Here is a 23,371-nt window from a genome sequence, read left to right as displayed (position 1 = left end):
GCCTTATTACTAGACATGTTTCAGGGCTTGCTTAGATTGCAGAGCCTTGTGCATACTGGTTACTTTGAACATGATTTTACTAAATATTGAATTGTCCTTTCACTAATAGAGAGCTACACTTGCATAACATCTGCTGCCAAGTCTGTTATGAAAATGGACAGGAAGTTATAGATCAGCTGTGATGTTAGCAATTAGCTCCATAGTTTATTATCAAAACAGTTTGTTATTCAAAAATACAGTACAAAATTTTTTCTTTCAGGTTGCCCATCTGAAGAAATTGGATTGAACAACGAGTTTTTCATAACGGGGTGCACTTCAATCTCGATAATGAAGAAAAGCAGAAGTGTCATGACAGTAACTGCAGATGAGGTAAGTTTCTTCTGAAGGCATGCTGTATTTTTCCCAGTACTTCATGAAATGAGATTAAAAGTTTGTTTTGTCTTATTTTCTAAGTATTAGCTGGTTTTGGTTTGGCTACTCATTGATTTCCTTAGAGTTGTTTGCACCTCACACAATAAGCAGAAGATAAGCTCAGCACATTTAAAAACAAACAAACCAACCAACCCCCACACCATGAGAAGTTTAGAGGAGTCTTATGCAGAGCACATACTTTACTGGTCTTTGGTCAGTGTAATACTGGCAGGCAGCAGGGACTGAACATTTCCATACCTTATGGAAGTTTTGTTCTGGATCCCATCTTTGTGTGTGTGCTGTGCTTGCATACTTATAAGTGTTTCAAAATCTCTCCCCGCTGTAGTTGCTGAACACCTAATGTGATGATGCATGTGTTATTCCATTACTACACTTGCTAATCATCATCATAATCCCCTATTAATTAAACCCCAGTTCTCATCCTCTGGAGAAATGTATCAGTTTGTAGTGATGGCATGATAACCACAGCCTTAATTGTCTTGTTTGTCACAGCTGGGGCTCGCCAAAGGTGGAAAACCATGTGGAATGTATATGAAAATACAGTGGAGGAGTGAAACCTCATAGTTAGTGTATCCTATAGCACTCCTTCAAAAAATAAGTGTTTCTTTTACACTCTTAGACCACATGTTGCACTGCTTCATAATCAGTTTACCTGAGCATGATGCTGAGTCCACTCAGTCCTTGCTGATTTTAATGAAAGCAGGCAACTGAAATTTAATGGGAAGCTAGAAAACTCTATGGTATACTTCTTAAATAATAACAAAAAATTAAACAGTCTTATAGAGATTATTAATAAAGGCAGGTTAAGTCAGATCCTCATACAGAAGGCAGATTTTCCTTTCTGGGGCTCCTAGGAGTATTTTTGACCTGATTTTGTGCTATGAAAGAGTAGGGTTTGGATCACTGAAAATCTCTAGCATATTTTTGGAAGCGTAGCATGCCAAATATTTTAAACTTCTATCTAGGTCATTACATGTTGATGCCTAAGTAACTTCATGGATCTGCACCAGTATGCCTTATAGCACTTATAGGCTTATAGCCTTATAGGCTATAGTCAAGGAGTAAAGTAGCTGTGGGCCATGTTGTTTCCTGTCTGGATGCTTCACATGGTTGTGGGATGGGTCAGCAAGTAGGGAAAGTTGAGAAAACTGGTAGTATGCCATTCTCTCATCAGTCTTTTCTTTCCTTCCCATGTTGAGAGTCCTTGCTGAGAGGTAAGAGAGTAGACAGTACTACAGAGTTGTTTATTGTAATAGTCCCATGGCTATGGGGAACATTACTGGGTTACCAGTTGTCACTCGTGTTCTCACTGAGGTGAGGTAGATCCTTCTACACTCAGTGCAGGACACAGTGGTAGCTCTTCATAGGGAAAGTGAACCCAGGGATTTGAGGAGGCTGTAAGGTGGGCTTGGAAAGGTCTGAGAAGGGTGGAGGGAGCAGGGCAGAGATACTCAGGAGCCGGTAAAGAAGAGGAAAAACGTAGAGGGGTTGCACATAGATATATATACCTATTACAGTAACACTCCAGCTTCTACTGGTAGGTCATCACACACAATAAAGAAATACTGTCATTTGTGTTGGACAATTACATTTGACTAGCTAAACTCTCTAAGACCAAAACTGACAACCCTCTCGCAGTGCTGTTCTGCTGTGGGAGAACTTCTGGCCTGGGTTTGAGAAGACTGACAGCCAGTTGTGAGATCATGGTGATGTTTCTCAATAAAAATCAGTAGAAACTAGAAGAGAAAAAACTGCTTCAACTGATCAAAACCTTTTTTTGAGACTATTTCTATTAGGAACGCAAGACATAGGGTAGGGTGGCCTAGCTGGGAGTTCTCACTGAATAGCTCTGTCTAAGTTCAGTATTCTTGACATCTTTCTCTGCCTGGTGATTCATCAAAAAAAAAAAAAAAAGTGGCAAACCAGTATGTTTGTGCTGTGGAGAGGAATGATACTTAAGATGGATGTTGAGTGGAATGTTCTCTGAAAAATTTCAAAATATGAAAAGTTTAACATATCACCGAAGTGACCTGGATTATTGAAGTGTTCAATTAGATTAGAATTAGATGTTGAATTTAGTTTAGACAAGTTGTGAGTGAATGTTCAAGTTCATTCATAACTTCATAGAATAACAATGCAGTGGAGCCGGGCTCTGCCAAGATTTCATCATACAGTTACCTTTTGTGAGTAGCTATGACTGTAGGACAAAAATTGAATGTGTTTTATCCTCATGGAGGAAAAGATTTGTTTGTAGAACTTCAGTGGCTTTTCTGTCTTTGCAGAATGCTCTGGATTACCTGGAGTGTGGGCTGAGTAAGTCCTATAGTACTTCCAGCCATGCTCTGGGCATAGACCTCTGGAGAGGAAGAAGATGTTGTTCTGGTAATTTGCAGTTACCACCGCTATCCCAAAGACAAACAGAAAAAGCAAGGACACCTGACAGAGACATTGTCTGTAGACCAACAACTCTGCCTTTGTTGACACCTCCAAGTATTGCAATCACCACTTACCAAGACTGGTAGGTTATTTCCCTTTGTTCTGAATCTCACATGGTTGGGGTGTTTTTTTAGGGTTTTTTTGTTGTTTTCTGGTTTTGTGGTTTTGGGTGGGTTTTTTTGGGTTTGGTGGTTTGGTTTGGTGGTTTTTTTTTTTTTTTTTTTTTTTTGAAGACACTAGATAGTTATCTTGTATATACTAATCAGTATTGTTGATGTCTATCGGTGTCTTATGGATGTAATTTTACAAAGTAATTGCCTTTTTTGAAATTCTACTTCTGTTAAAATCTTTTCTATTCACTTTTTTCATGTGTTTTCATGAAACTTTTGTGTCATAAATTCTGGTCTCAGCCAGAGGATTTGTGTTACTAGCTTTCCACCCACAGAAGAATTCAGGATGGTGGTAGACTCTTCTACAACAGATTGAGGAAAAAGGCTTTAGCTCTCTGGCTATTTCCTGTCCAAGTGTTAGAAGAAGGGCTTGGAAAAGCATTTGAATCTTATGTCAAGCTCAAGAAAAGTCCCAAAGAAACTATCAGAGAGCTGATTAAAAGGGGGTTGCTAGGAGGTGAGTTCCAAAACAGAAACTGAATGTTAAGTGCCAAAATAAGGAAAGTCATCTAGAGGGAGGAGAGGAAGACAAAGCTCTGAGTGTTCATGTGTTGGAATTGCAATGGTAGATTTTAATGGCAAAATAAGGTTAGATGTCCAGCTCACCATATGAATCTTGAAATGGCATTACAATGCAACCTTAAAATCTGTACTCTCAACTTCAGATTTCAAGTGTGCTTTAGATTCTAGTTTTTAAATGCTCCGTTCTCAATTTCATTTGCTAGGTGCAAGACATGTTCACGTCATTATTTCCAAGTCTGAATCTGGTTTTGGCTTCTGTTAAGCTCAGCACTCTTCAGAGCTGGCATTTGAGTTTGCATTTGAACAGTTATAGAGGACAGCCTAAATTAGTTTGTTAGAGTCCTTTAAAAACAGTTTTCCTATTGAAAATAAGATTTTTAAACTACGCACTTGAATAGATGAGCTACAGAAATCAAAGAGGAATTAGCAGGGGCTTTTGTTCAATTTTTGCATTTAATTGCTGTGGATAAATTTAACAAAATGAGTTATCTAATTTCAGATGGATTGTGAATTTTGACAATAAAAGAGTTGGTTTACCTTTATGAGCGTTTTACGAGTGTTCCCTTTTGTGTCTCTGCAGCAATTTGTAATCTTGACTGCAAGACAACTGAGAACCTATTCATAAGGTGTGCTTTTAAGAATTAATTAGTTCTGATCTTTGACTACACCTTCACACACGATTTAGGAAAATGCAAGGAGTCACAATGGATTTATCATTAGTTTCCCTTGTAACACAAGGGGGCATTGCTGCTCCTCTCTTCCATTACAGCAGACTCAATGTATGCATCTTGTGTCGCACAACATGTATTTTTCTTTAACGGTATGCCAGTCAAAGAGGAAAACACTTATAACTGATACTCAGGTTACTGCTATTTCTTTACTGCTGTTAATCTCTTATAAGTGAGCAGCTAGCTTCTGACTTCTCTGTTTTGCTTGAATCTATCATATCTGTTTACAGCCATATTGCAAGTTGGGAGTTGCTGGTTAGTGTGACTGCAATGCAGAGTGCTGTTCCAACACATTGTTACACAGACATCTTTGCATCCCCCTCACCTTTCTGACTTGGGCACCAGTTAGATTGACTGCTCTGACAGCTGGGCAGAAAATTGGTCTAATCTTTCACATTTTCTGTTTAAGTTCTAGTCATCAAGGGCTTTTGAATGGGTTAGCACTGTTCTCTACCCCATGCCAGGCAGTTCCTTACCTACGCAATTTCCAGTTACTCGGAGCCTGACCATACTCTCAGGGAGCACAGTCATGATTGAGATTTTTTTTTTGTGTAGGAGCGGTGCAAGTGTGATCTGGTCCCTAAGCTGTTTGGGCTTCTGTTTTGTGGTTCAGTTCTGCATGAAATATACCCCAGAGGCAGGTTATATTTGTGTAAGCCTGGTATATGCCATTGTGTTGAAACAGCTTTGGAATGATATGAGCATTAAGAGGCTCAGTGAGTGGGCAATGAAATGATGAGAAAATTTCAGTGTAGATAAATACGAAGTGATATATCTGAGCATGAAAGAATTGTAGCTGCAAAACAATATTACTACTCAGAAGCAAGATCCTGGGTATAGCGTAGAAGTCCAATAGAGTTGCAAGTTCAGTGCTTATTAATGGTCAAAAAAGCAAATTAATTGTTAAAGAGTTAAAGGAAAAGAATAGCAGATAAAACATAGAACATCAGGACGCCATGGTAGGAACTCATTACTTGGTCAAATGCTGAATATAGTGTACAGTTCTGGTCCTTCCTCTCAAAAAAGGGTGTTGCAGACCTAGAAAGAGTTAAAGGCCTCTAAGATAGTCAGACATATGGAACAGCTTCTGCACTGGGATTGACCAAGGAGGCTGGAACTCTTCAACATGGAAAAGGCGGTTGAGGAAAGGGGTAGGACTGAGATCTTGCTAGTGGTATGAAGATGTAGTTGATCTATTGCTTATTGTCCCTTCCAATATGAGAACAAGGGGCCATCAAATAAATTGGTATGGCAGGCATGGAGCAAGTGCAAGGAGGTGGTTGCTTATGCAGTTTCTAGTTACGCTGCGGAACTTTGTGCCGTAGGATACAGGAGATGCTAGGAGTTTGAGCACTCTCAAGGGAAAGCTTAACAGATCCTTGGAGGAGTAGTCTGTTGTGATATTCCTTGTGAACAGAGTATCTAACTCTTAGTTTCATAGGTATAGGATAATTCAGGCTTGAAGGGACCTCAGGAGGTTTCTAGTCCAACCCCTTGCTCACAGTGAGGTCAGCTGTGAGGTCAGACCAGGTTGCTCAGGGGGCTTTATCTAGTCTGATCTTGAAAACCTCCAAGGACAGGAGACTTCACATCCTCTTGGGCAACCTATTCTGCTGTGTGACTGTCCTCAACACAGAAAAAAGTCTCCATATGTCTGGTCAGAATCTCTCTTAATTTGTCTTCTGCCAGTTGTCTCGTGTTTCCTAGCATTTCACTGGAGGGTAATGGCAGTGTTCTGTTCCTTGGAATTGTGGCATGTATCTTTATTAGTCAATAAATCTACTCCATTAATGCAGCACTGACTATTCAGGTTGCACTGCTTTAGGCCCCTAACATGATGTTTCTAGGTTATGCAAATTGTTCATTAGATTTATTCCCTGGGTCTAGCTTCAGGATGGAGAGGTTTCCTGAACTCTGTTTATGTTCCCAAAGGTAGACAGTCTTGCTATAGCTTGTGCAAGATCAAGTTCATTGATACTGTTACAGCAGTGGAGTTAGTGAATCGTGCAAAAGGAAACTCTTCACTGAAATCTAAATGTAAATGGCCTTGGTCCAAGGCATTTGGGGTCCACACAACTAAAATGCATAAACAATGTAAGGTCCAGACTTAGGTTTTCTGTAAGGTAAATAGTCATAACTCTTATGCATCCAATATAAATTGTTTAACGTTCACTTAGTATGTTTTTTTTTTTTTTCCCCTGAGGCTTCATAGAGTTGTAGCTTGGAAACACTTTCTACAAGAGATCACTAGGACTCATTCAGAAGTGTGTAGGTTTACCTGAGCTTTCTGTAATCTATTTCTGTGCATATGAAACCCCAAAGACAGATGTGAAACACCTCATTATTATGACATGAAACAGGATTCCTAGAAATAATGCCTTTTTTTCATTTGTCTACTGTGCATAGTAGCTATCATCTTTTTTTTTGTAATGACTGTAAGATTGTGAAAGAGCTTCCTAGCGATACCATGATGACAGTTAACTTTTCATGCTGATATACAAGTTCATCATTACACTGTTATATTTAGTGTATCTTCAGAAACACATACGAAACTTCTATAAGGAACATTGTGTCTTTTACTAGGGCAGGTATGATGGAAGTGAGGCTTTCCACGGGCATTTCGTATTGAACGAAGAAGTCACTTCAAAACTTGGGGTTTTGTTTCCTATTTGTGCAAGCTGTTGTAGCCTTTGTAGAAATTTGTCATCTTAACCTGAAAAACAATAACGAAATTTCTGGAGAGGCAGGGATAAATCAAAACCCAATCACCAGAGGATTGCTCTGAACTGTGAGGTGCAAAAGCTCTGCCTTTGTTGTGGTTATTTCTCTTTTCTCCTGTTAACTTGATTAAATCCCTGGGGAAACTCACTGCATGTATTTGGGGTGTGCATTTTGCTGAGCCATTCTTCCAGTTCTTCCATTTCCTGTCAGCACAAAATCTCCGCTATATGCTCATTATTTATCTTTTTATTGTTCTTGTGCCGGAATACTGTTTGGCTTTCTTTTGGATGGTTTATTTAGGTTCACTCTGATCTCCATTGCTCCAAAGCATTTCACTGTTTGTGCTCTATATTGAGCAAAATGACAAATATCTCTGTAATCAAATGAGATTTCTGAACTGAAATTCTGGAGTAGAGTTTACGTATAATAATATATCTGTGGTTCTTCCTGGAGCAATTTAGGAGATACCACATTTATGAAATACAATGCTTCCCACTACTACCCATGCATCTTCCACAGCTCTGTATGTTACCAAGCTCTTTGCAAAACCTTACCTATCAATGGAGAATATAGTCAGATTGTATTACAGCTTCAGTACTTTGTTTTCTTTTAAAAATACTGTTCATTATTGGTTAGGTGAAATTTGGTTCTATCATCACTGAAATGGTACAAAATTCAGCCTGCAACATCAGTACTGTGTTACAGAGTATGTGCTAAGAATGCACCGATGGTGGAAATTTAGCTGTACCTGGGATTGCAGTAACTGTGGTTTGAAGAAAAGAATAACAGAGTTCAAATACAGAACATATTATTTGGGGCGAGTAGAGGAAAATAAGCCTATTCCTTCTGTAAGTAGTTTTTCTGCCACATTTTTTCAGAAATCACCTTAAATTTAACTTCCAGTGGTAATACAAAAGTAAGAACAGTGAGAGGGTGAGCCATAACTTACATAAATATTTTAACTTAAGGTACATGGGAACCTAAAACAGAAAGCTGTTCCTGTTGCTTTTTTTTTTTAATTATTTTTACTAGAACTCTGTTTTCTTGAGACTGGTGCTGGTCTGACAAGACCTGTAACCAGCAAAGAAAAAAATGGGCAGGCTGACTCCAAAGCAGTAATTCTAAGCCAGCTGCAATGTAATAATATTTTGTGTGAAAATGGCAAGGCAGTACACATACAAAACAGCTTTCATGAATCATGCAAGGGAAGAGATATATAGGATATAGATCTTCAAGTGGCAATCTGAATGTAGAAGTCTTACGAGCTTCTTGCACAAATTTTTTCCATATTTTCGTAAAAGTTGTTAAAATGTTTTCCACAATCCTGCTCCATATTTTTTAACTAAAGCTTTGAGATAATAAATCCAGGCAAGAGGGAAGAATGAGGGTGTGAAGAGTATATTTGTAGCTACACTTAGAGCATCCAAAATAGTTCTCTTTCCCTATTTTTTGATACTTACCAGCTCCTGGGCTTGGTTTGACAGCTAGCTTCTGATTTACACCATTTCTACACATTTGACTTGGGTCTGTGGAGTCATTTTGACGGTTTTGTGTCAAGTTTCTATGTTGAAAAAAAATAAGTTCTATGATGAGTCCCAAAGCATAAGGAAATAAAGGCCTTAAGAATTCTATTAAGAGTTGATATGGTTAATATTAAATATAGTAAGAAGCGCACTTTTTCAGGGCATAGAGATTCTGTTAAACATTTAGACTATGGTATTAAATGCTGTATTATTGCTAGTCATTTGGCAGTGACCAGGTCTATAGCTTCTTTTCTTCTGAAATAATTCTATTGTGCAGGTTGGTGGTCAGAATCTAAAAAGAAACTATTAAGGGATTGATCATACTTTCCATGTCGATCTGAAAATCTTTCTGAAGTTGAAGTATGCAAAGAAGGACGTGTGAGTGTGTTGCCGTATTCTGAAGTGTGCGTGCACGGCAAGGGCTGGCACATCTAGTGTCAAATCTATGCTTGTAGTACTGCATGTTGCTCTCCAGATGGTGATCGTGGGCAGCAAATTAAATGCAACATTAAAAACAACCAAAAAAAATTCAGTATAATTTTGGGCAACTGAGTCTGAGACCTTCAGCAGAAATGCTGACTTCAGCTAGGGCTGGCTCGTAGCCATTGTGAAGCTGTTAGGCTGGTATTAATTAACTGAGGGATAGATATGGAAAGTTAGAACAGTAAAGGGGATGGAGATTTGCATGGGGGATTAAAAAGGATAATAAAACTGTAGTCAGGCTAGTAAACTAAGCAGAAGGTAATATGCCTAGTCACTCTTTACATATTTGAAATCTGTAAATCCGATGGAATGAAGGTAAATATTTAGGGTAATAGGAAGATTAAGTAGGAGCAGTGGGATGAAAAAAAGAAGTTCAGGAGTAATGCTGTTTTGGAGAAGTGTGGGGCTTTTTTGTTTTGTTTTTTTCAAGGTTGTTTCAGACTGTGGGATAATACCCTGTGAAATAGGTTGAAGTCTTATTTCTTAGACAATTTCAAATTCAACTAGATAAGAACTGAAGAAACATGCTGCAAGATTGGAATAGAAAAAAAACCAGATGAGCTGGCTTCCCATCTGATGTGAAAAATAAAAACCCAGGAGGAAAAAAAAAACGTTAAAAACATGTTTTTGACTTTTATACCTATATTGTAAATTATTTAAATCACAGAATGGTTGAAGTTGGAAGGGACCTCTGGACATCATCTGGTCTAAAATGTTTATTATTTATACAAATCACATCAGGTTTTGTTGTAATAAAGCAGGATCAATTATTCTGATTGAACATGCTTCCTGTATTTCAAAAGCTTGTACCACATTTCTGTGGGGCATTTACTTACCTTGAAAAAGGAGGTCAACTGTATTCATCATAACATCTCATATATTCTGTGGGGAAAATAGTTTTTAATTATGCTGTGCTGTTTCTGGAAAATGTATATGATAGCTTAGTTTTGAAAATCGGACTTACTATGATTTGTCCTAAGTTTTCTAACAATATGAAAGATGTGGAGAGTATTGAAGAGCGTTAGATCTGGAAACAGTCCTAAAGGATTTTGTCTGCTCAGTGATTTTGTTTGTTTGTTCCTCAGTAGGTAGAAATATTATCTGGTACATTTAGGGATGGCTCATTCCTGGTGCTGAACTAGAATTGGTAGGAGCTTGGACTGCTGGGGACTCCTCAAGATAGTCTCTTAAAAGCTGAAAATGTTCTGTTGTGAGATAGTTCTTATGTTGTCTACAGGTAGATCATAAAAATTACATAAAGAAGTTCACTAAGGCTTAAATCTGTTTGGGTTCACCAAGGTGGGAGGTAGGGGCTACTTGCCTAGTATGGGAAGAGGAAAATTCCTTGGTTTTGTTGTCATTGTTGCCCCTCCCAACTTCATTTTAACACCTCACAAGGACGTGGAGGAGGAAGCGTAGTGTGTGAGATAATTTAGAGAAATGTCTTCTCTAAAATTTTGCTACTCTTTCCCTTAGTAAGATGTTTCCACCAGAGAATATCCCATCACTGACTTGGTTGGGGGAAGGTGGTTCTTCCTGACCAGGAACTATGTAGAGTAGAGGATCAGTCGAAGAAACAAAACTAAACCGTGATGCTATGTTGGTGCTCACAGTTAGCCTGCTCCCCTGGCTCTGATACAAGAAAGCAGGTTTCTGGGGAGTCATGGGTGGACCCCTGTCCCCATCTGACATTACGCAACAAATCCTGGAGATCTGTTTATAAAAATAAATCACAAGAATACTTCATAATAGGAAAAAATGATGGGCAACCCAATTATATAGGGGTCACTGCTTGCTCGTTTTACACATATTTGGCACAAACGCAAACCTATCTAAAAAGAAACTGCTGCACAGAGAATTTGTGCTATCTCTGAGTTATCACAGAAGTTATTTTCTCAGCTAAAAATATACAGATAAGTGTTTTGACTGCCTATATTTAGACATTGACTGTTGCAGTCAGTTTTTGAAGCTCTTGGATCTTCTTCTCAGTTGGAATATTTTTTTTATTTTTATGTTTTCTAGAAGGCCTACATAGAATAACTGTGATTTATGTGTGCTGTAGTTGGTATAGAGGAATTTTAAGAAGAAACGTAATGTTGGATTAGTCATAGGCTTTGAATTAAAAATGTAATTATTTTATAAATGTCTTTTTGTACACAACTTATATTTTGTTATTGCAATATAATCTTTTTCTTAGTTTGCATTTACTTGATTAGTTGGATTTTAGTCTGCTTACGTTCTCAAAATGATAGCATCCCCTTTTTGTATGAATTGCAAGGGGAGCCCAGTAATTTTATTGAAGATGATCCTGAAGTTTGGTGCTGCAAGATTTGCCTGGAGATCCTAGTCGTTCCAAACAGATGTAGCTGTAGGCACACAAAAAGGCTTTTAGTGATTCAATTATAATTATATACCTCGATCCAGAATGAAATAAGACAGCTTGAAATGTATCTAGAATGGAAAGAAATGAGTCACTGTTAATTAGCAAAAGACAATGAAGCTTCTGAAATATTATGTTCAAACTTTATCCTCCCAAGAATATAAAATAAATGGAGATTATGGAAATACAGTCGATATAAAAGCTGAATCAGACAAGAATTTGACACAACTTTCTTTTATCTTTAAACTTCTGACTAATGATAACTTCATCTGAAAGGAAAGATCAAACCTGGTTTGCTTTGTTACCTGGAGAACTGCCTTCTGGTTCTGAGCTGATGTGTGGCATTAGATATATTTTTGTTCAGCGTTACACATGATGGTTCTGGTGGTGTTTTGCTCTGCTGTGCAAGCAAAGAAGTTGTTTTAAATTTTGCTGTGAACGTGTGTGTACCTCTAAAACCCACAACAGAATAAAAGTAAATGTTATGTGCATCAAAATGGTCTGTGTTTTCGAGTCTCTCCCGGCTTTCTTTCCGTGCATGCTTGCTGGCAGCAGGCAGAGTTGTGCCCCTGCAGCATGGTGACCAGTGCTGTGTGTGGCATGTGCCTATGTGGTTTTTCAGCAATGCCTGAACCATCACGGAAGCTCTGGAATGTGGTGCAACAGAAAGTGTGAATCCTGGTGCCAGCATACCAATTTGGCTGTGCCACGTGACCTGCACACCATCATATGGCCTCTCATGTCTTACACTACTGCTGTCAAGCAGTAGAGGAGTAAGCCATGGAGTCTAACATTATATATGACAAAGGATTAGGGAAAAGATGAGTGTATTTAGGTTGCTCCGGGGCTGGGATGCAACTCTACTTCCCAGCATCGTGCCATGCCCATTGAACAGACCACCTGTTTCTGCAGCTCCCATCCTGGATGTTGTATGTCCAGGAAGCTTAAATGCTTGGAGTTTGATTCCACACGCCATGCACTCATCTCCCAGCCAAAATTCAACAAAGTCCGCTTATAAATCACATTTCTAAATACTTGTAACCAAATTACTAAATCAGTTTGCTAACAACAATCAATTATCTCTGATCTGCTGTGAGCGGTTCTTCTGACTGGCAAGTCCCCCTTGAGATAGGAGTGCTTCTGTTGTCAGGACAGAATTAACCTATTCACTCTGCCAGTGTTAAACCCTTTGTCCTTGGGTTCGGTTGTCTTCAGTGGTTGTGGTCAGAGCTGCTAAGGCAGGCCAGGGGAGGCTGCCCTTCCTCTCCAGTGACTGCAGCTGTACTGCATGCTCTTGGTCTCTGTCTGAGGAGACAGCTACTGCCTGACAGCCTCATGTGATACAGCTTATGTTTGTGACTGGTGACTACTTCTACGTGTGGATGTAGGAAATGTGTCCCTGGATGATTCTCCGTGGTTTGTGTTTGCCGGAACATCTCCAGGATAACTGGAAATCAACTCCTCCAAGTACTGACTGATCTCGGTAAATTACTTGTGGTCCATATCCACCTGGCACTGGTGGGTGTCAAATGCCTTTACACCTTCTCTTATGTGTTAGCTACATCATGACCTCCTGGAATCTTTTTAAACTTGTTTTTTGTATCAGTTCCTTCCTGGGTCCTTTGAACAGAGACCTTGATAACATTGAGAGCATCACTGGAATGAATTGGAGGACCAAGGCTGTAGCATTGTCCTCTGCTGCCGACCTCAGTCATGTTCTGCAGGTTCTCACCCTGACTGCTGCTCTGGGAGGCTTGTTACCCATCACTGGACACTCTCTTTCCATTTAGAAAAACATGAGACGTCTTATATACTTGGACAGGCCACAGCCACCTCCTCTCTTTAACCCTGGTTTTATTGGCACTGGCAGTGCAATGGTCGCTAGGTTTTTGGCTGTGAATTTATTCCTTTAATTAAGTTGTAATGGACAAAGCTGTATGTGAATTCTGACAACTTCTGTTGTTTCCCAGCACCAAAACATGGGGCACTTGGCAAAGCTGGAGGTTACAGCTGTGCTGTTGAACGATAAATACAGTGAGCTTTACCTGTCTGTGTTAGGGGTTTTTTTTAGGGAAAAATAACTATTAATAAATGCACATTGTAAACCTGATACTGTTTAATTTGAGACAGCTTGATAAGGTGTAGATGATCTCAAACGCAAAGTAATTAAAATAACTTGCATGCAAACTGGAATGACATTTTGCCAGTCAACTGCTGCAGAACTAAGAATCTGGAAGAGCAAGAGTAAAGTACAAAACCTAAGCAGACTCATATTAATGGTGAAGTTTTCTGTTCCTCTTCAGCTATCGCAGGTGAGACCAATAACAGAGAAATATGTTTCCTCATGAAAATGATTCAAATCCTTTCTTTGAAAGGAGGAGGAGGGTTGTCCAAGGCTAAGCATTCATTTTTGTACCCTTTCCATTACCCGTGTGTGTGGAGATGTTGCCAACCAAACCAAACGGTAGTTTTCCACAGGAATGTATGGCAGGGTGCACAAATGACCTGACAAAGTGGGTGCCTGAATTGGTTACATAGGGTTATCTGTTATCAGTAAGAACATTGCTCTGACAGAGCACTATTGATTTTTTTTTTTCATACTTGTCTTATGTCATTTCCATTCTAGTTACATGAAAATTACAGATACTAACATTTGTCTGCATTTCCTATTTAGTAAGGAGGTACTGGCCAGTAGCTACAGTGCTTGTAGTTGCCTCTGGACACAGGCGCAGAGGCATCTGCAGAGGCATCTAGACATGGGCACAAAGGCATCTCTGCACAGTGGTGAGCAAAGACCTGATCCTGGCTGTCAAATGCTGGTGACTCATGCAAGATGAGGTGCTTAGTCACAGGCAAATTCATGGCAGAGACAGGTGCAGCTAATGCTAATCACAGTCCGATAACACACCACAGAACGAATACAACAGCAGCCTGGCGAGAGGTGAGCTAGCCCGTCCAGGCAAATATCTTGTTAGAGATTCCTTCATGCTACATAGGCATAATGCCTTTTCTCATCACATCGGATGTAAAGCATGTGTGAAATTGTACGACTTTTTTGCATTGGCTTCTCTTTTCTCTGGAGTCACCCTAGAGGTCTCTGCCTGTGAAGAATAAGTTGGCTTACTGAATTAATTTGTAAAATATTAATCTATAGCTCTGAAGTGAGAAAATAATCGCAAGTAATACAGATTGGTCTGACATATGTGATTACTCACTATGGATAATACAGAGGCATTTAAATGTTCTCTGAGAAATACTCTAAATCAAGCACAATCAAAGTTGCTAAGGAAATTACCATTATGAATAAGGTATCTTACATCATTCCCTGAGGGCTTATAGTATATAAGTTTATTTCCTCATATGCATCTACTAGGAGATAACAACATAAATACCTGTAATAAAAAAATGGCATTGTAGCATGATAAGAAATTGTACTTTTTTTGTTTAAATACTAAAAAGTGCAAGGAACTCGGATAACCTGTTTTTCTGTCTTTCTATGGTGTGGTTTACTGTGGAAAAAAAAGTACCAAATCCAGTTTAGGACTAAATGGCAGGTGAAAGGCATCAGGCTTACTGTTGCTACTGACTTCTTCATCCATGTTCTGAATGCAAATAATTTTTCTGTGACAGAGGGCACCTTGTAGTGCTCTACTCAAATGGTACAATGACCTGGTTGACGTAGATGACTAATTCAGTGTGAACAGATGAGTATCCAAGCCACTCAAAACTCTCAAGGTGTCTTTCTTAAAGATGGGAGTTCATTTGTTTGTGGCTAATCTGAAAAGTATTCTCTATCTTCTTGACCTTTTTAGAGGTACTGGATGTTTTGAAAACCTAAAAACTTATGAAATCATATATAGAGGCTGCAATTGTTGGGTGCTAAACCAAAACCTAATATACAAGTCGCTTATTGAAAGAGGAATAGCCTGTTTGAAAGCAACTGGATGCTAATGAAATAGGAAGAGCTCAAAAGGTCGCCTTTTACATAGGGTGGGTCCTGTTCAACCTTTGCTAAGCTAATAGATGTGGATAATTTCTCTGTGCTGGTGTCCTGACTCTAAAATAAATAAGGACGGACTTTTCCAGTTGCTCCTTTCTTTTGCAGTTGGCTCAGTTCTTGTACTGCAAACCGAAGGGTTGCTAGGTGCTGTGGTTCTGTCTTCCGTGACCATTTATAGCACTTCAAAACATCGCTTTAAAGGCCTATACAAGAATTACTAGTGTCTGCCCTTCAGAAAATTTCAGAGGACCCTAAATCTGTGGGAATGGAGATACAGACTATATAATTTTAAACTATTAAATATAGAAAAACCTTATCTTCCAATGGTAATATAAATTGCAGTGAATTGTTGTTGTTATTTTTTTTTGCCTCTTAAATGTGGGAAATTTGTCATGCAAACCAGTAATTAGTGATGCATTTCTGCCTCTCATTCAGCATCTCAAATTCTGGAAACTTTCAGGGAATTATAAGGAAAATCCTCAAACATGTCATTTAATGCTTTCTGTCATGGAACCATCTTTTAGAAGCTCTAGCTTGTGAGACAGCAGACGTTGCAATTGAGCAAAGGCAGGCTTTTTGTTTTTTTAACTTAAAAATATACAAACCAAACACCAAAAAACCTTCCACTTCTGAGCCGAAGAGACTTTCCTGCATTGGGCTCTGCTCAGCTTTCTGTTAAAGAAGACATTATTAGGGGTGGGATGAAGAAGTTTACTACATCAGCATCTCTTCACAGCTTCCAGATAATATTCCTTTGCTGTTACATTTATATTATTGTTAAGCGCTGGGTTTGTACTGCATGTTTTGGAAGTGTGATCACTGTGCTGTGTTGTGGCTTTCCTTTACTGCGTTGTAGGATGATGTGGCTGATCAAATGCATCTCAAATTAGAATGGTGAATTCTTATTATTCAGGCTAAATTACTATTTTAAAGCATCAGAATTTGGTATGATGGTTTAAAAATGTCAGTCATAGGTATATGTTTAAGTAGAGGCTATCATCAGATTTGCTGCTTCTCTGAGGGAGATAAAAGTAAATTTGGGACTAAGACAAAGTAGAATTAACTAATACTGATTCTATCTCTAATGTAATCAGTAGCACTTACCAGTGGAATGGACATAGTGTGCCTCTTGGTCATGACAGAAAGGAAATAAAGAAGGCATGAAGTGCATATTTTGTTTCCTCTCATGTCAGTCTCTTCAGCTTACAAGCTTATACTTTTCACCTTTCTTTTCCCTTTTTCTCCACTTCCGTTGTGTCTAGAGAACTAACTCCATCACTGGAAAGATTTAAGTTCTCCACCACAAATACATCCTTATATATAACACTGGCTGTACAGGTTTTTTTACTATCTTGGAATCTTTTCCAGGTTTTAGCAATCAGCTCTTCTTTCCACATCACTGTTGCCTTCCCAGCTCTTTCTCACTAGCTGTTGCTCTGACTTAAAGCCTTGGTTGTCGTTTCCTATCCTTACACAGTGATTTCTATGTTCATGTTGAAGGACTATTCCTTCGCACCTGTTTTCTGGCCACTTAACTTTCTACAGCTTCCCGTTCATTGATATATTTTTTGTCTTGCTCTAAGTTTCCTCCTAGACATTTCTCTTGTTTGATTCACTTACCTCCCTCTCGCATCTTTGTCTGTCTCCCATTGCCTGGATTGCTCTTACTTAGTCCCAGCGCTGGCTCATCTTGGCAATTACATCTTCTGCCTTAGGCCTCAAACTGAAGATCATATCCATGTCAGTCCTGTGACATTTCCACTGCAAATGTATTTCCTCCTCTACTGCAGTCTTTTTAACTAAGTTCTTTTCCAGTGCAAGTGACTGTTCCCATATTCTTGACTCTCTTCTGCCTTCTCATTGCCTCTGCTTCTCTCTACTCACATGTCTTTATTGGTTTAGTCCGAGAGAAAATTGTCATTTTATAGCTTTTTTTTTTTCCTCCCTTACCTTGGTTTACTTTTCCCCTTTTCTTAAAAATCTTGTTCTTCTGTCCTTTCACAAACACAGATGTTCCTCAGCTGCTCTGTTCCTCTAAACTCATCACCTGCTTCACTGACCCAATTCTAATTCCAATTTCTAGTCTCCTGCATGGTCACTCCTGCTCTCATCAACCCTTTTCTTTTATAATGGAAATACGATTTAGCTGACCTCTTAGAGCGGGACAATGATTTCACTGCCTCCTACTTACGATCGCATTGCCCTTTCATCTCTCTCTGAGCTAATGGAGCTAATCGGCTTCTAGAGTTTCTCTCCTGGAAGTCCATTGTAGAGCCTCTCCCAACCCATCTTCTACCTTGTACATTTGGCAGAAATCCAAATGTTAAGTAGGAATAGTGCTGTGAGATTCCATAGTGTTGCTGGCCCAATAGGGTTTTTTACATCAAATATGTCAAAATGATAGTCTAAAAGAAAGATACTGGCTTCTAAGAGTCAGACTAAGTCCTTCGCTTGTGCATCCTCAACTACTAAGAACGGTTCTAGAGATGGCCGTCTCTCCTGAGTGACCTTTACAATCCCATGTTTGCACAGATGCCTGACTTAAACTAAGCAAACACTGATATATATGAGGGACCATCAGAGTCCTTCCAGGACTAACAAGTACAAGGGAACAGACTCTCTTTATTGCTTCAGGAGCACATATTACATGTATGCATTTAGACAGCAAATTGCTTGAACAACAATTAAAAATATGTGGGGAGGATCTGTAGTTTATATTTTGTAATGATTGGCGCACATAATAGTCTTAATTTTCAAATTGTTTGAAAACTTGAAAAAGGTCTTTATTTTCACTTTTAAAGATAGAATACCATAAGTCAGGGTTTCTGAAAAGGAGACTCTGTACTTGATTAAAAATATGTTTTCCCTAGGTTTCCTTCCTTTAAAAAGGAAGTAAAAGTAGTACCAGCAAACCGTAATCCTTGAAATAACTTTTCTAATTAATTTGCTGTCAGGTTAGCATTATCTTTTTGGGATGCCTTGCTAATGTGTATGGATGGAACAATGACCTAAGTAACAGAGGGGAGCTTCCTAACTGTTTTAATCTAAATGTGCTTCTAGAGAGTGTGCTGTATGGAATAATTATCCAATTACTCTGCCACTGACTGAAAGTGCTGTGAAAAGTCAACTAACCACTCTTCCTGTCCTACTGAAGCATGTAGGACATTTCACAGTTGCCGCCTCCTTGGCATTTTATTTTATGCTGGCAATTATGACTTAGAAACAGGTAAATAATAGTGCTACTGTAAAGAAAAAATATGTATTCTTGTTGCTTAGCAATTGCTCTCAACACAATGAAGATCAGCCTTTTGCTGATCAAGAGTTACATGCTTGAATTTTTTTTTTTCCCCACCTATATTGGTTATTCTAATAAAACATATTAAAATATATTAAAACCTTCTGCAATCCTAGACACTTTGGTAAGCTAGGAAGCTTGTATGAAAACTCACTCAAGTATACTTAAACTTTTGAAAACTTCCTTAATTGTCCTTGTTCTTCCAAGCAGTTTCATTTTCCTGCCAACACTACCAGGCCCTTTTCTTTGATCATCTTTTCCCTCTCCTCAACTCTTCCTTTGTATTACTGGCCTCTTCACTGATGAGCTGGAATAGTCTTGGACTACTGATCCCATTGCACACAATAGTCTGTAATGACAGACAATTTATTGCATTACACGTGTTACTGGGACATTACAGAAGTTCAGGAAAGAGTGAGATGCCTGTTGGCCATTGTTGTTTGTATATTAGGGGAACTTCAGTAAACTGGTCCTTGTACCTGGTAACCTCTCCAGGTGTTCTGGTATCCTAGGTGTTCTGTCTACCATTGCTTCCTTTTGCTGACGGTAACCTCAGCAACTATAGCAAAATTCATTTTTTGGGATTATTGCCAAGTTTATTCTGATACCATGCTTTCATGCCAGTTAGCTCAAGTCTCTTGAGATGTTCTTGTTCTCACCTCTTCTTGGCTTATCCTGGAGTAAAGCAGCATGTCTTGACAGAATTCCAATACTACAAATCAGTAGAGACTATATAGTCATTGGCTGCATGGTCCTCTGTGCGTGCAACATCAGAAGTTGGCAGCATGAAGGATGGTAGCTGAAACAGAAAGAGAAGCTGTTCTATAGTCTTATCCAGGTAACTGTTAGCTCCCATTGCCACCAGGATCTGGGAGATATTTAACAGAAGAAATATCCTGTGCTAACGGTCAGCCTTCAAAATACTCTGAGGTTGTGTACCAAGCAACTAGTGTCCTAGACTGGAGCTTGGAGAAGCACCTGCATTCTGGCTACCCAAAGCAGTGGGTGGCATTTTGTCTTCCCATTCTTTATGCTTTCACAAGGGAGAGTGCAGGCTTGTGTCTCCCCACAGCCTCCTTTTCCCACCTTACTAGCTCAGCCTTTCTTGCATTTCTTTGCTCCATCAACAGCCTTAGCACATCTTACCACGGTATCTTCTACAGGCTGTGGGGCTGACATCTCATTACTAATTTATGAATGTCCAAATAATGAGAAGCATTCCCTTAATGGACACTGCTTCTGAAACATCTCTGAATTCAGGTAAGGAAAGTACGTACTCAGTATGAGGAGCATGCCGTTGTACAGCATGTTTTATTGCAGAGTGCTTTTAAAAGGTGAGTTTTCCTTTATTCTCCTTGTCTTTTTAATAGTTTTATGAAAATGCTTGGAAATACTGTTTCTCTAATATCAGATGTATTTTCACAAACCCTCTCCAATATCCTGTTTGGCTTCCTGGTGAGTTAGAAAGTTCTTTTTTTCTGTTTGGAATTCCAGATTCTACGCATTTGTGTGGATTTTATTTATTATTCAGCATAGCTCTCAAGCTTCCCTTTGTCTTTCACTGGCTGTCAGTACAGTCAAGATGTAGAATACCAGATCACAGTCTAAGACGTCATAATTCCTAAAGCATTAAATGTTCCTCTTCTGCTACTGCATGAACCTCTCAGTATCAGATAACACTGCAATTTCCAGTATCCTTAGGTTAGGCTCAGGCAGGTCTTTCCATTTTAAAAAAAAAAAAAAAAAAAAAAAAAAAAAAAAAAAAAAAAAAAAGGCAAACGGTGAAGAGAATAGCATCAGGTTAGGTAGAATGTCTGGTAACTCCTCTATAGTCCCTACTATAGGGAAGCTCTCTATAGCAAGCCTTTTGCTTGAAGCTGAGGAAGGCATGCTAATGTTTTTGTAAAGTGTTTTGGGATGTATGAGTGAAAAGAACACTGGAATGGATAGGGACTGGTGGGGATTTGTTGTGTTATCGATGCCTGTACTGTGCAATCAACCTCTTGCATGCAGATCAGAGCACTTTCACCTTAGGCTGGCTGGGTATACTCTTTCTGCTCCTTCTTTAAAAAGAATTATTGTATTTACATTTAAGGGTCACCCGCTTTTGACCAGTTAAAAAGATGCTCTGCCACTCCCTGTAGTATGTATTGTGTTCTTACTATCAGCATCAAATCTTGTCTTTAACTTTTTTCCTTGGATTATTTATTTTTAGCCTTGCAAATGTAGAGGTTGTTTATGTCCAGAGCAAATCTTGGGGTTTTGTGTTTCTAAATACATATATTGCTTAAATTAATTTGAATTAATTTACATTGTCTTTGCAGGGAGCTGCCAGGTCCACCACCCTTCAGCATTTCCCTCTATTTGCTCACCCTGTGCTACCTTCTCGAGTGCCTGGCAGTGATTTTGCCCTTTGACTATACATTGATCCCAGGACAGTGAAGCATGCTGCTTTGGCAGCGTTCAGCTTCATCTGTGGAGCGTGCATTCTTGCATGTTTTGTTCTTGCCGAATGTTATTCCTTGATTTTTTTTTTTTTTTTTTTTTTTAACCCCCCCTCCCCTACTAGACCTTCTCTTCCTGGCCCACCCTGAGCATTGTGCACATTTCTCTCAGTGCCAGCACTGCTGTGATCCCAGGGGTTGCTCCGGGTGTGCCCTGGCTGCTCTCAGCAATGCCCAGGAACAATGTCATGGTGTTAGACGGCTCATTAAAATTTCATGAGAATCTGACACACTCATCACACAAGACGGAGCTGAACAGAGTCCAGTTGTCAAAATAATATTGAGCCAATAAGCATGTCATGGGTGGAGCTACTGCAGTATGGGTAAAACTAATTCTGAATGAAGACCTATTTATTAAACATACTGGGCCTGAATGAATCGGGTTACTGGGCTTGTGACAGACTAGGGAATTCCTTGATTTTATTAGTGCACACTGAAAAATCCAGCGTTTTTCTGTTTGGTATGTGAAGCCAAAATGCTATAGGAAAGGGGTTGATCGGGAGCCGGCTGTTATGAATTTTTCATGAGCTGGTGTGCAGGGCTGAATGGCTCCGGCGCGCGTCGGTGTGTAGCTGGCAGGCAAGCTGCATCCACACGGAGGCTGCTGACACAGAAACACTTTGGCGCATTTTCAGAGGGAGAGCTAGGCTGATAAAGGGTTTTCTGACAGCCCTGGCTTATCGTCCTTCAATTTATGCTGCTGTTGCTTCAGGCAGCCTTTCCATTTCGAGCCCAGCCTTGTGAATGAGCGGGGTAAGCTCTGCGATTTATCAGCATTTTTAATCTGCGGCGATGCCTGCGTGATGTGTTTTTGTTACGTTTTCTGAATGGTGAGAGCTCACATAACGTCTAAGCTATGACAACAAAAGATTCTTCTAGGGAACTTGCTACTCCAGAGTCAGAGATTTACATAAGGACTTTCAAAGAACAAATGCATTTAGAGCTTGAGCTTCCCAAGCTGCCTGGGAACAGACCTACGTCTCCAAAAATTTCTCCTCGCAGTTCACCGAGGAACTCTCCATGCTTTTTCAGAAAGTTGCTCGTGAATAAAAGCATCCGCCAGCGTCGTCGCTTTACGGTGGCACATACATGGTAAGATCTGCTGGGTATCAGTGCGGGTTTACAAAACAGTGTGTGTAGCTGTGGTTTTAACAGGGAAGAATGAGCTGAGATTCATTCACGGTACTCCCTGCAAGTGTTAAATGAATAGAGCAGAAGGCAGCCAAAGTATGTATAATGCAGTGCCTCGACAATTGTCATTCAGCTTCTGTTCTCCAGAATAAATCCAGCCCATTATTCATGTGTGCCATGGTTAATCTCCATTGAACAAAGGCAGCAGCCGGTAACTTTCCCAGGCGTTAACGTTGTTGTAGGTAGAACACATGAATCCATTTCAGAGCCTTCAAGACATGTTTTTTTCTTTGCCCCTGTCAGCTCCGACTGCAGATGACAGTACAGCGCAGACCGGGCGATTTGGGCAGGGTACTCTTGGAGTTAAATGCTGGAAAGGGCTTTAACTTCACTGTGAGGGTCTTTCAAACGGTTTTTGCTGGCTACAAATATCCCTTCTTTCAGCTATTTTTTTCAAGGAAACTCCAGCTAAGAGTCGTCTTTTCTTCCCTTCAAATTACTAGCCCCAAATAGTCAATTTGCATGCCATTGCAGTTGATTATGAGCTGCCTCTGACTGTCAGTTAACCTGGTTAAACCATGCCATAAACAGTAATCAAAATAAATAATTCAGGAAAATCTATGAGAATCTCATTAGTTAATTTTCTAAATTTACTCTATATGGGTCTTGTACAGTCCACCTTTTAAATTCCAAAAGTCTCTATACATATGCACTAGTTGACTGCGGGAATTAAACCAGAAGACTTTCAGTAACGTGAATATTTTTAAACCCTGCTCACACATAGCCATATCCATTACTTTCCTATTCTATAGGTTGAATCAGAGGAGAGAGGATGAGGCTATCCCATTTGTATCTGTATGAGCCAGTTGGTTTGGGGTATCTGAAATACCCATCCTTGTCTGCTACGTATTTTAAAACGGAACATTATTTTCAAATGGTTTGTTTGAGTCATGCTGAAATATTTCAGAGCTGTATTTACTTCTGAAGTGAATTACTAATTACTTGCTTAGAATGGATTAGTAGCTCTTACAGTTGTTCTCTGCTGT

At 39.4% G+C, this 23,371-nt stretch overlaps 1 protein-coding gene across 2 annotated transcripts in view; it reads left to right on the top strand.

Moving 5' to 3' along the window:
* Nucleotides 1-327: 327 nt before the first annotated feature.
* The window catches only part of PDE4B (phosphodiesterase 4B), a 194,609-nt gene continuing 171,565 nt past the window's right edge, over nucleotides 328-23,371 (top strand). The window contains exons 1-2 of one of the 2 annotated variants that reach the window (XM_075711484.1): nucleotides 328-369; nucleotides 2,715-2,950. In XM_075711484.1, coding sequence (XP_075567599.1) covers nucleotides 328-369; nucleotides 2,715-2,950 — 278 coding nt within the window. Of the gene's footprint in view, nucleotides 370-2,714; nucleotides 2,951-22,050; nucleotides 22,287-23,371 lie in introns of those variants that run through there. The other variant, XM_075711485.1, reaches the window with a different exon arrangement.

Source organism: Pelecanus crispus, chromosome 5, assembly GCF_030463565.1.
Source record: "Pelecanus crispus isolate bPelCri1 chromosome 5, bPelCri1.pri, whole genome shotgun sequence".
NCBI lineage: Eukaryota > Metazoa > Chordata > Aves > Pelecaniformes > Pelecanidae > Pelecanus > Pelecanus crispus.
Note: the sequence above shows the minus strand (reverse complement) of the source record. Positions and strands in the feature narration are given on the sequence as shown.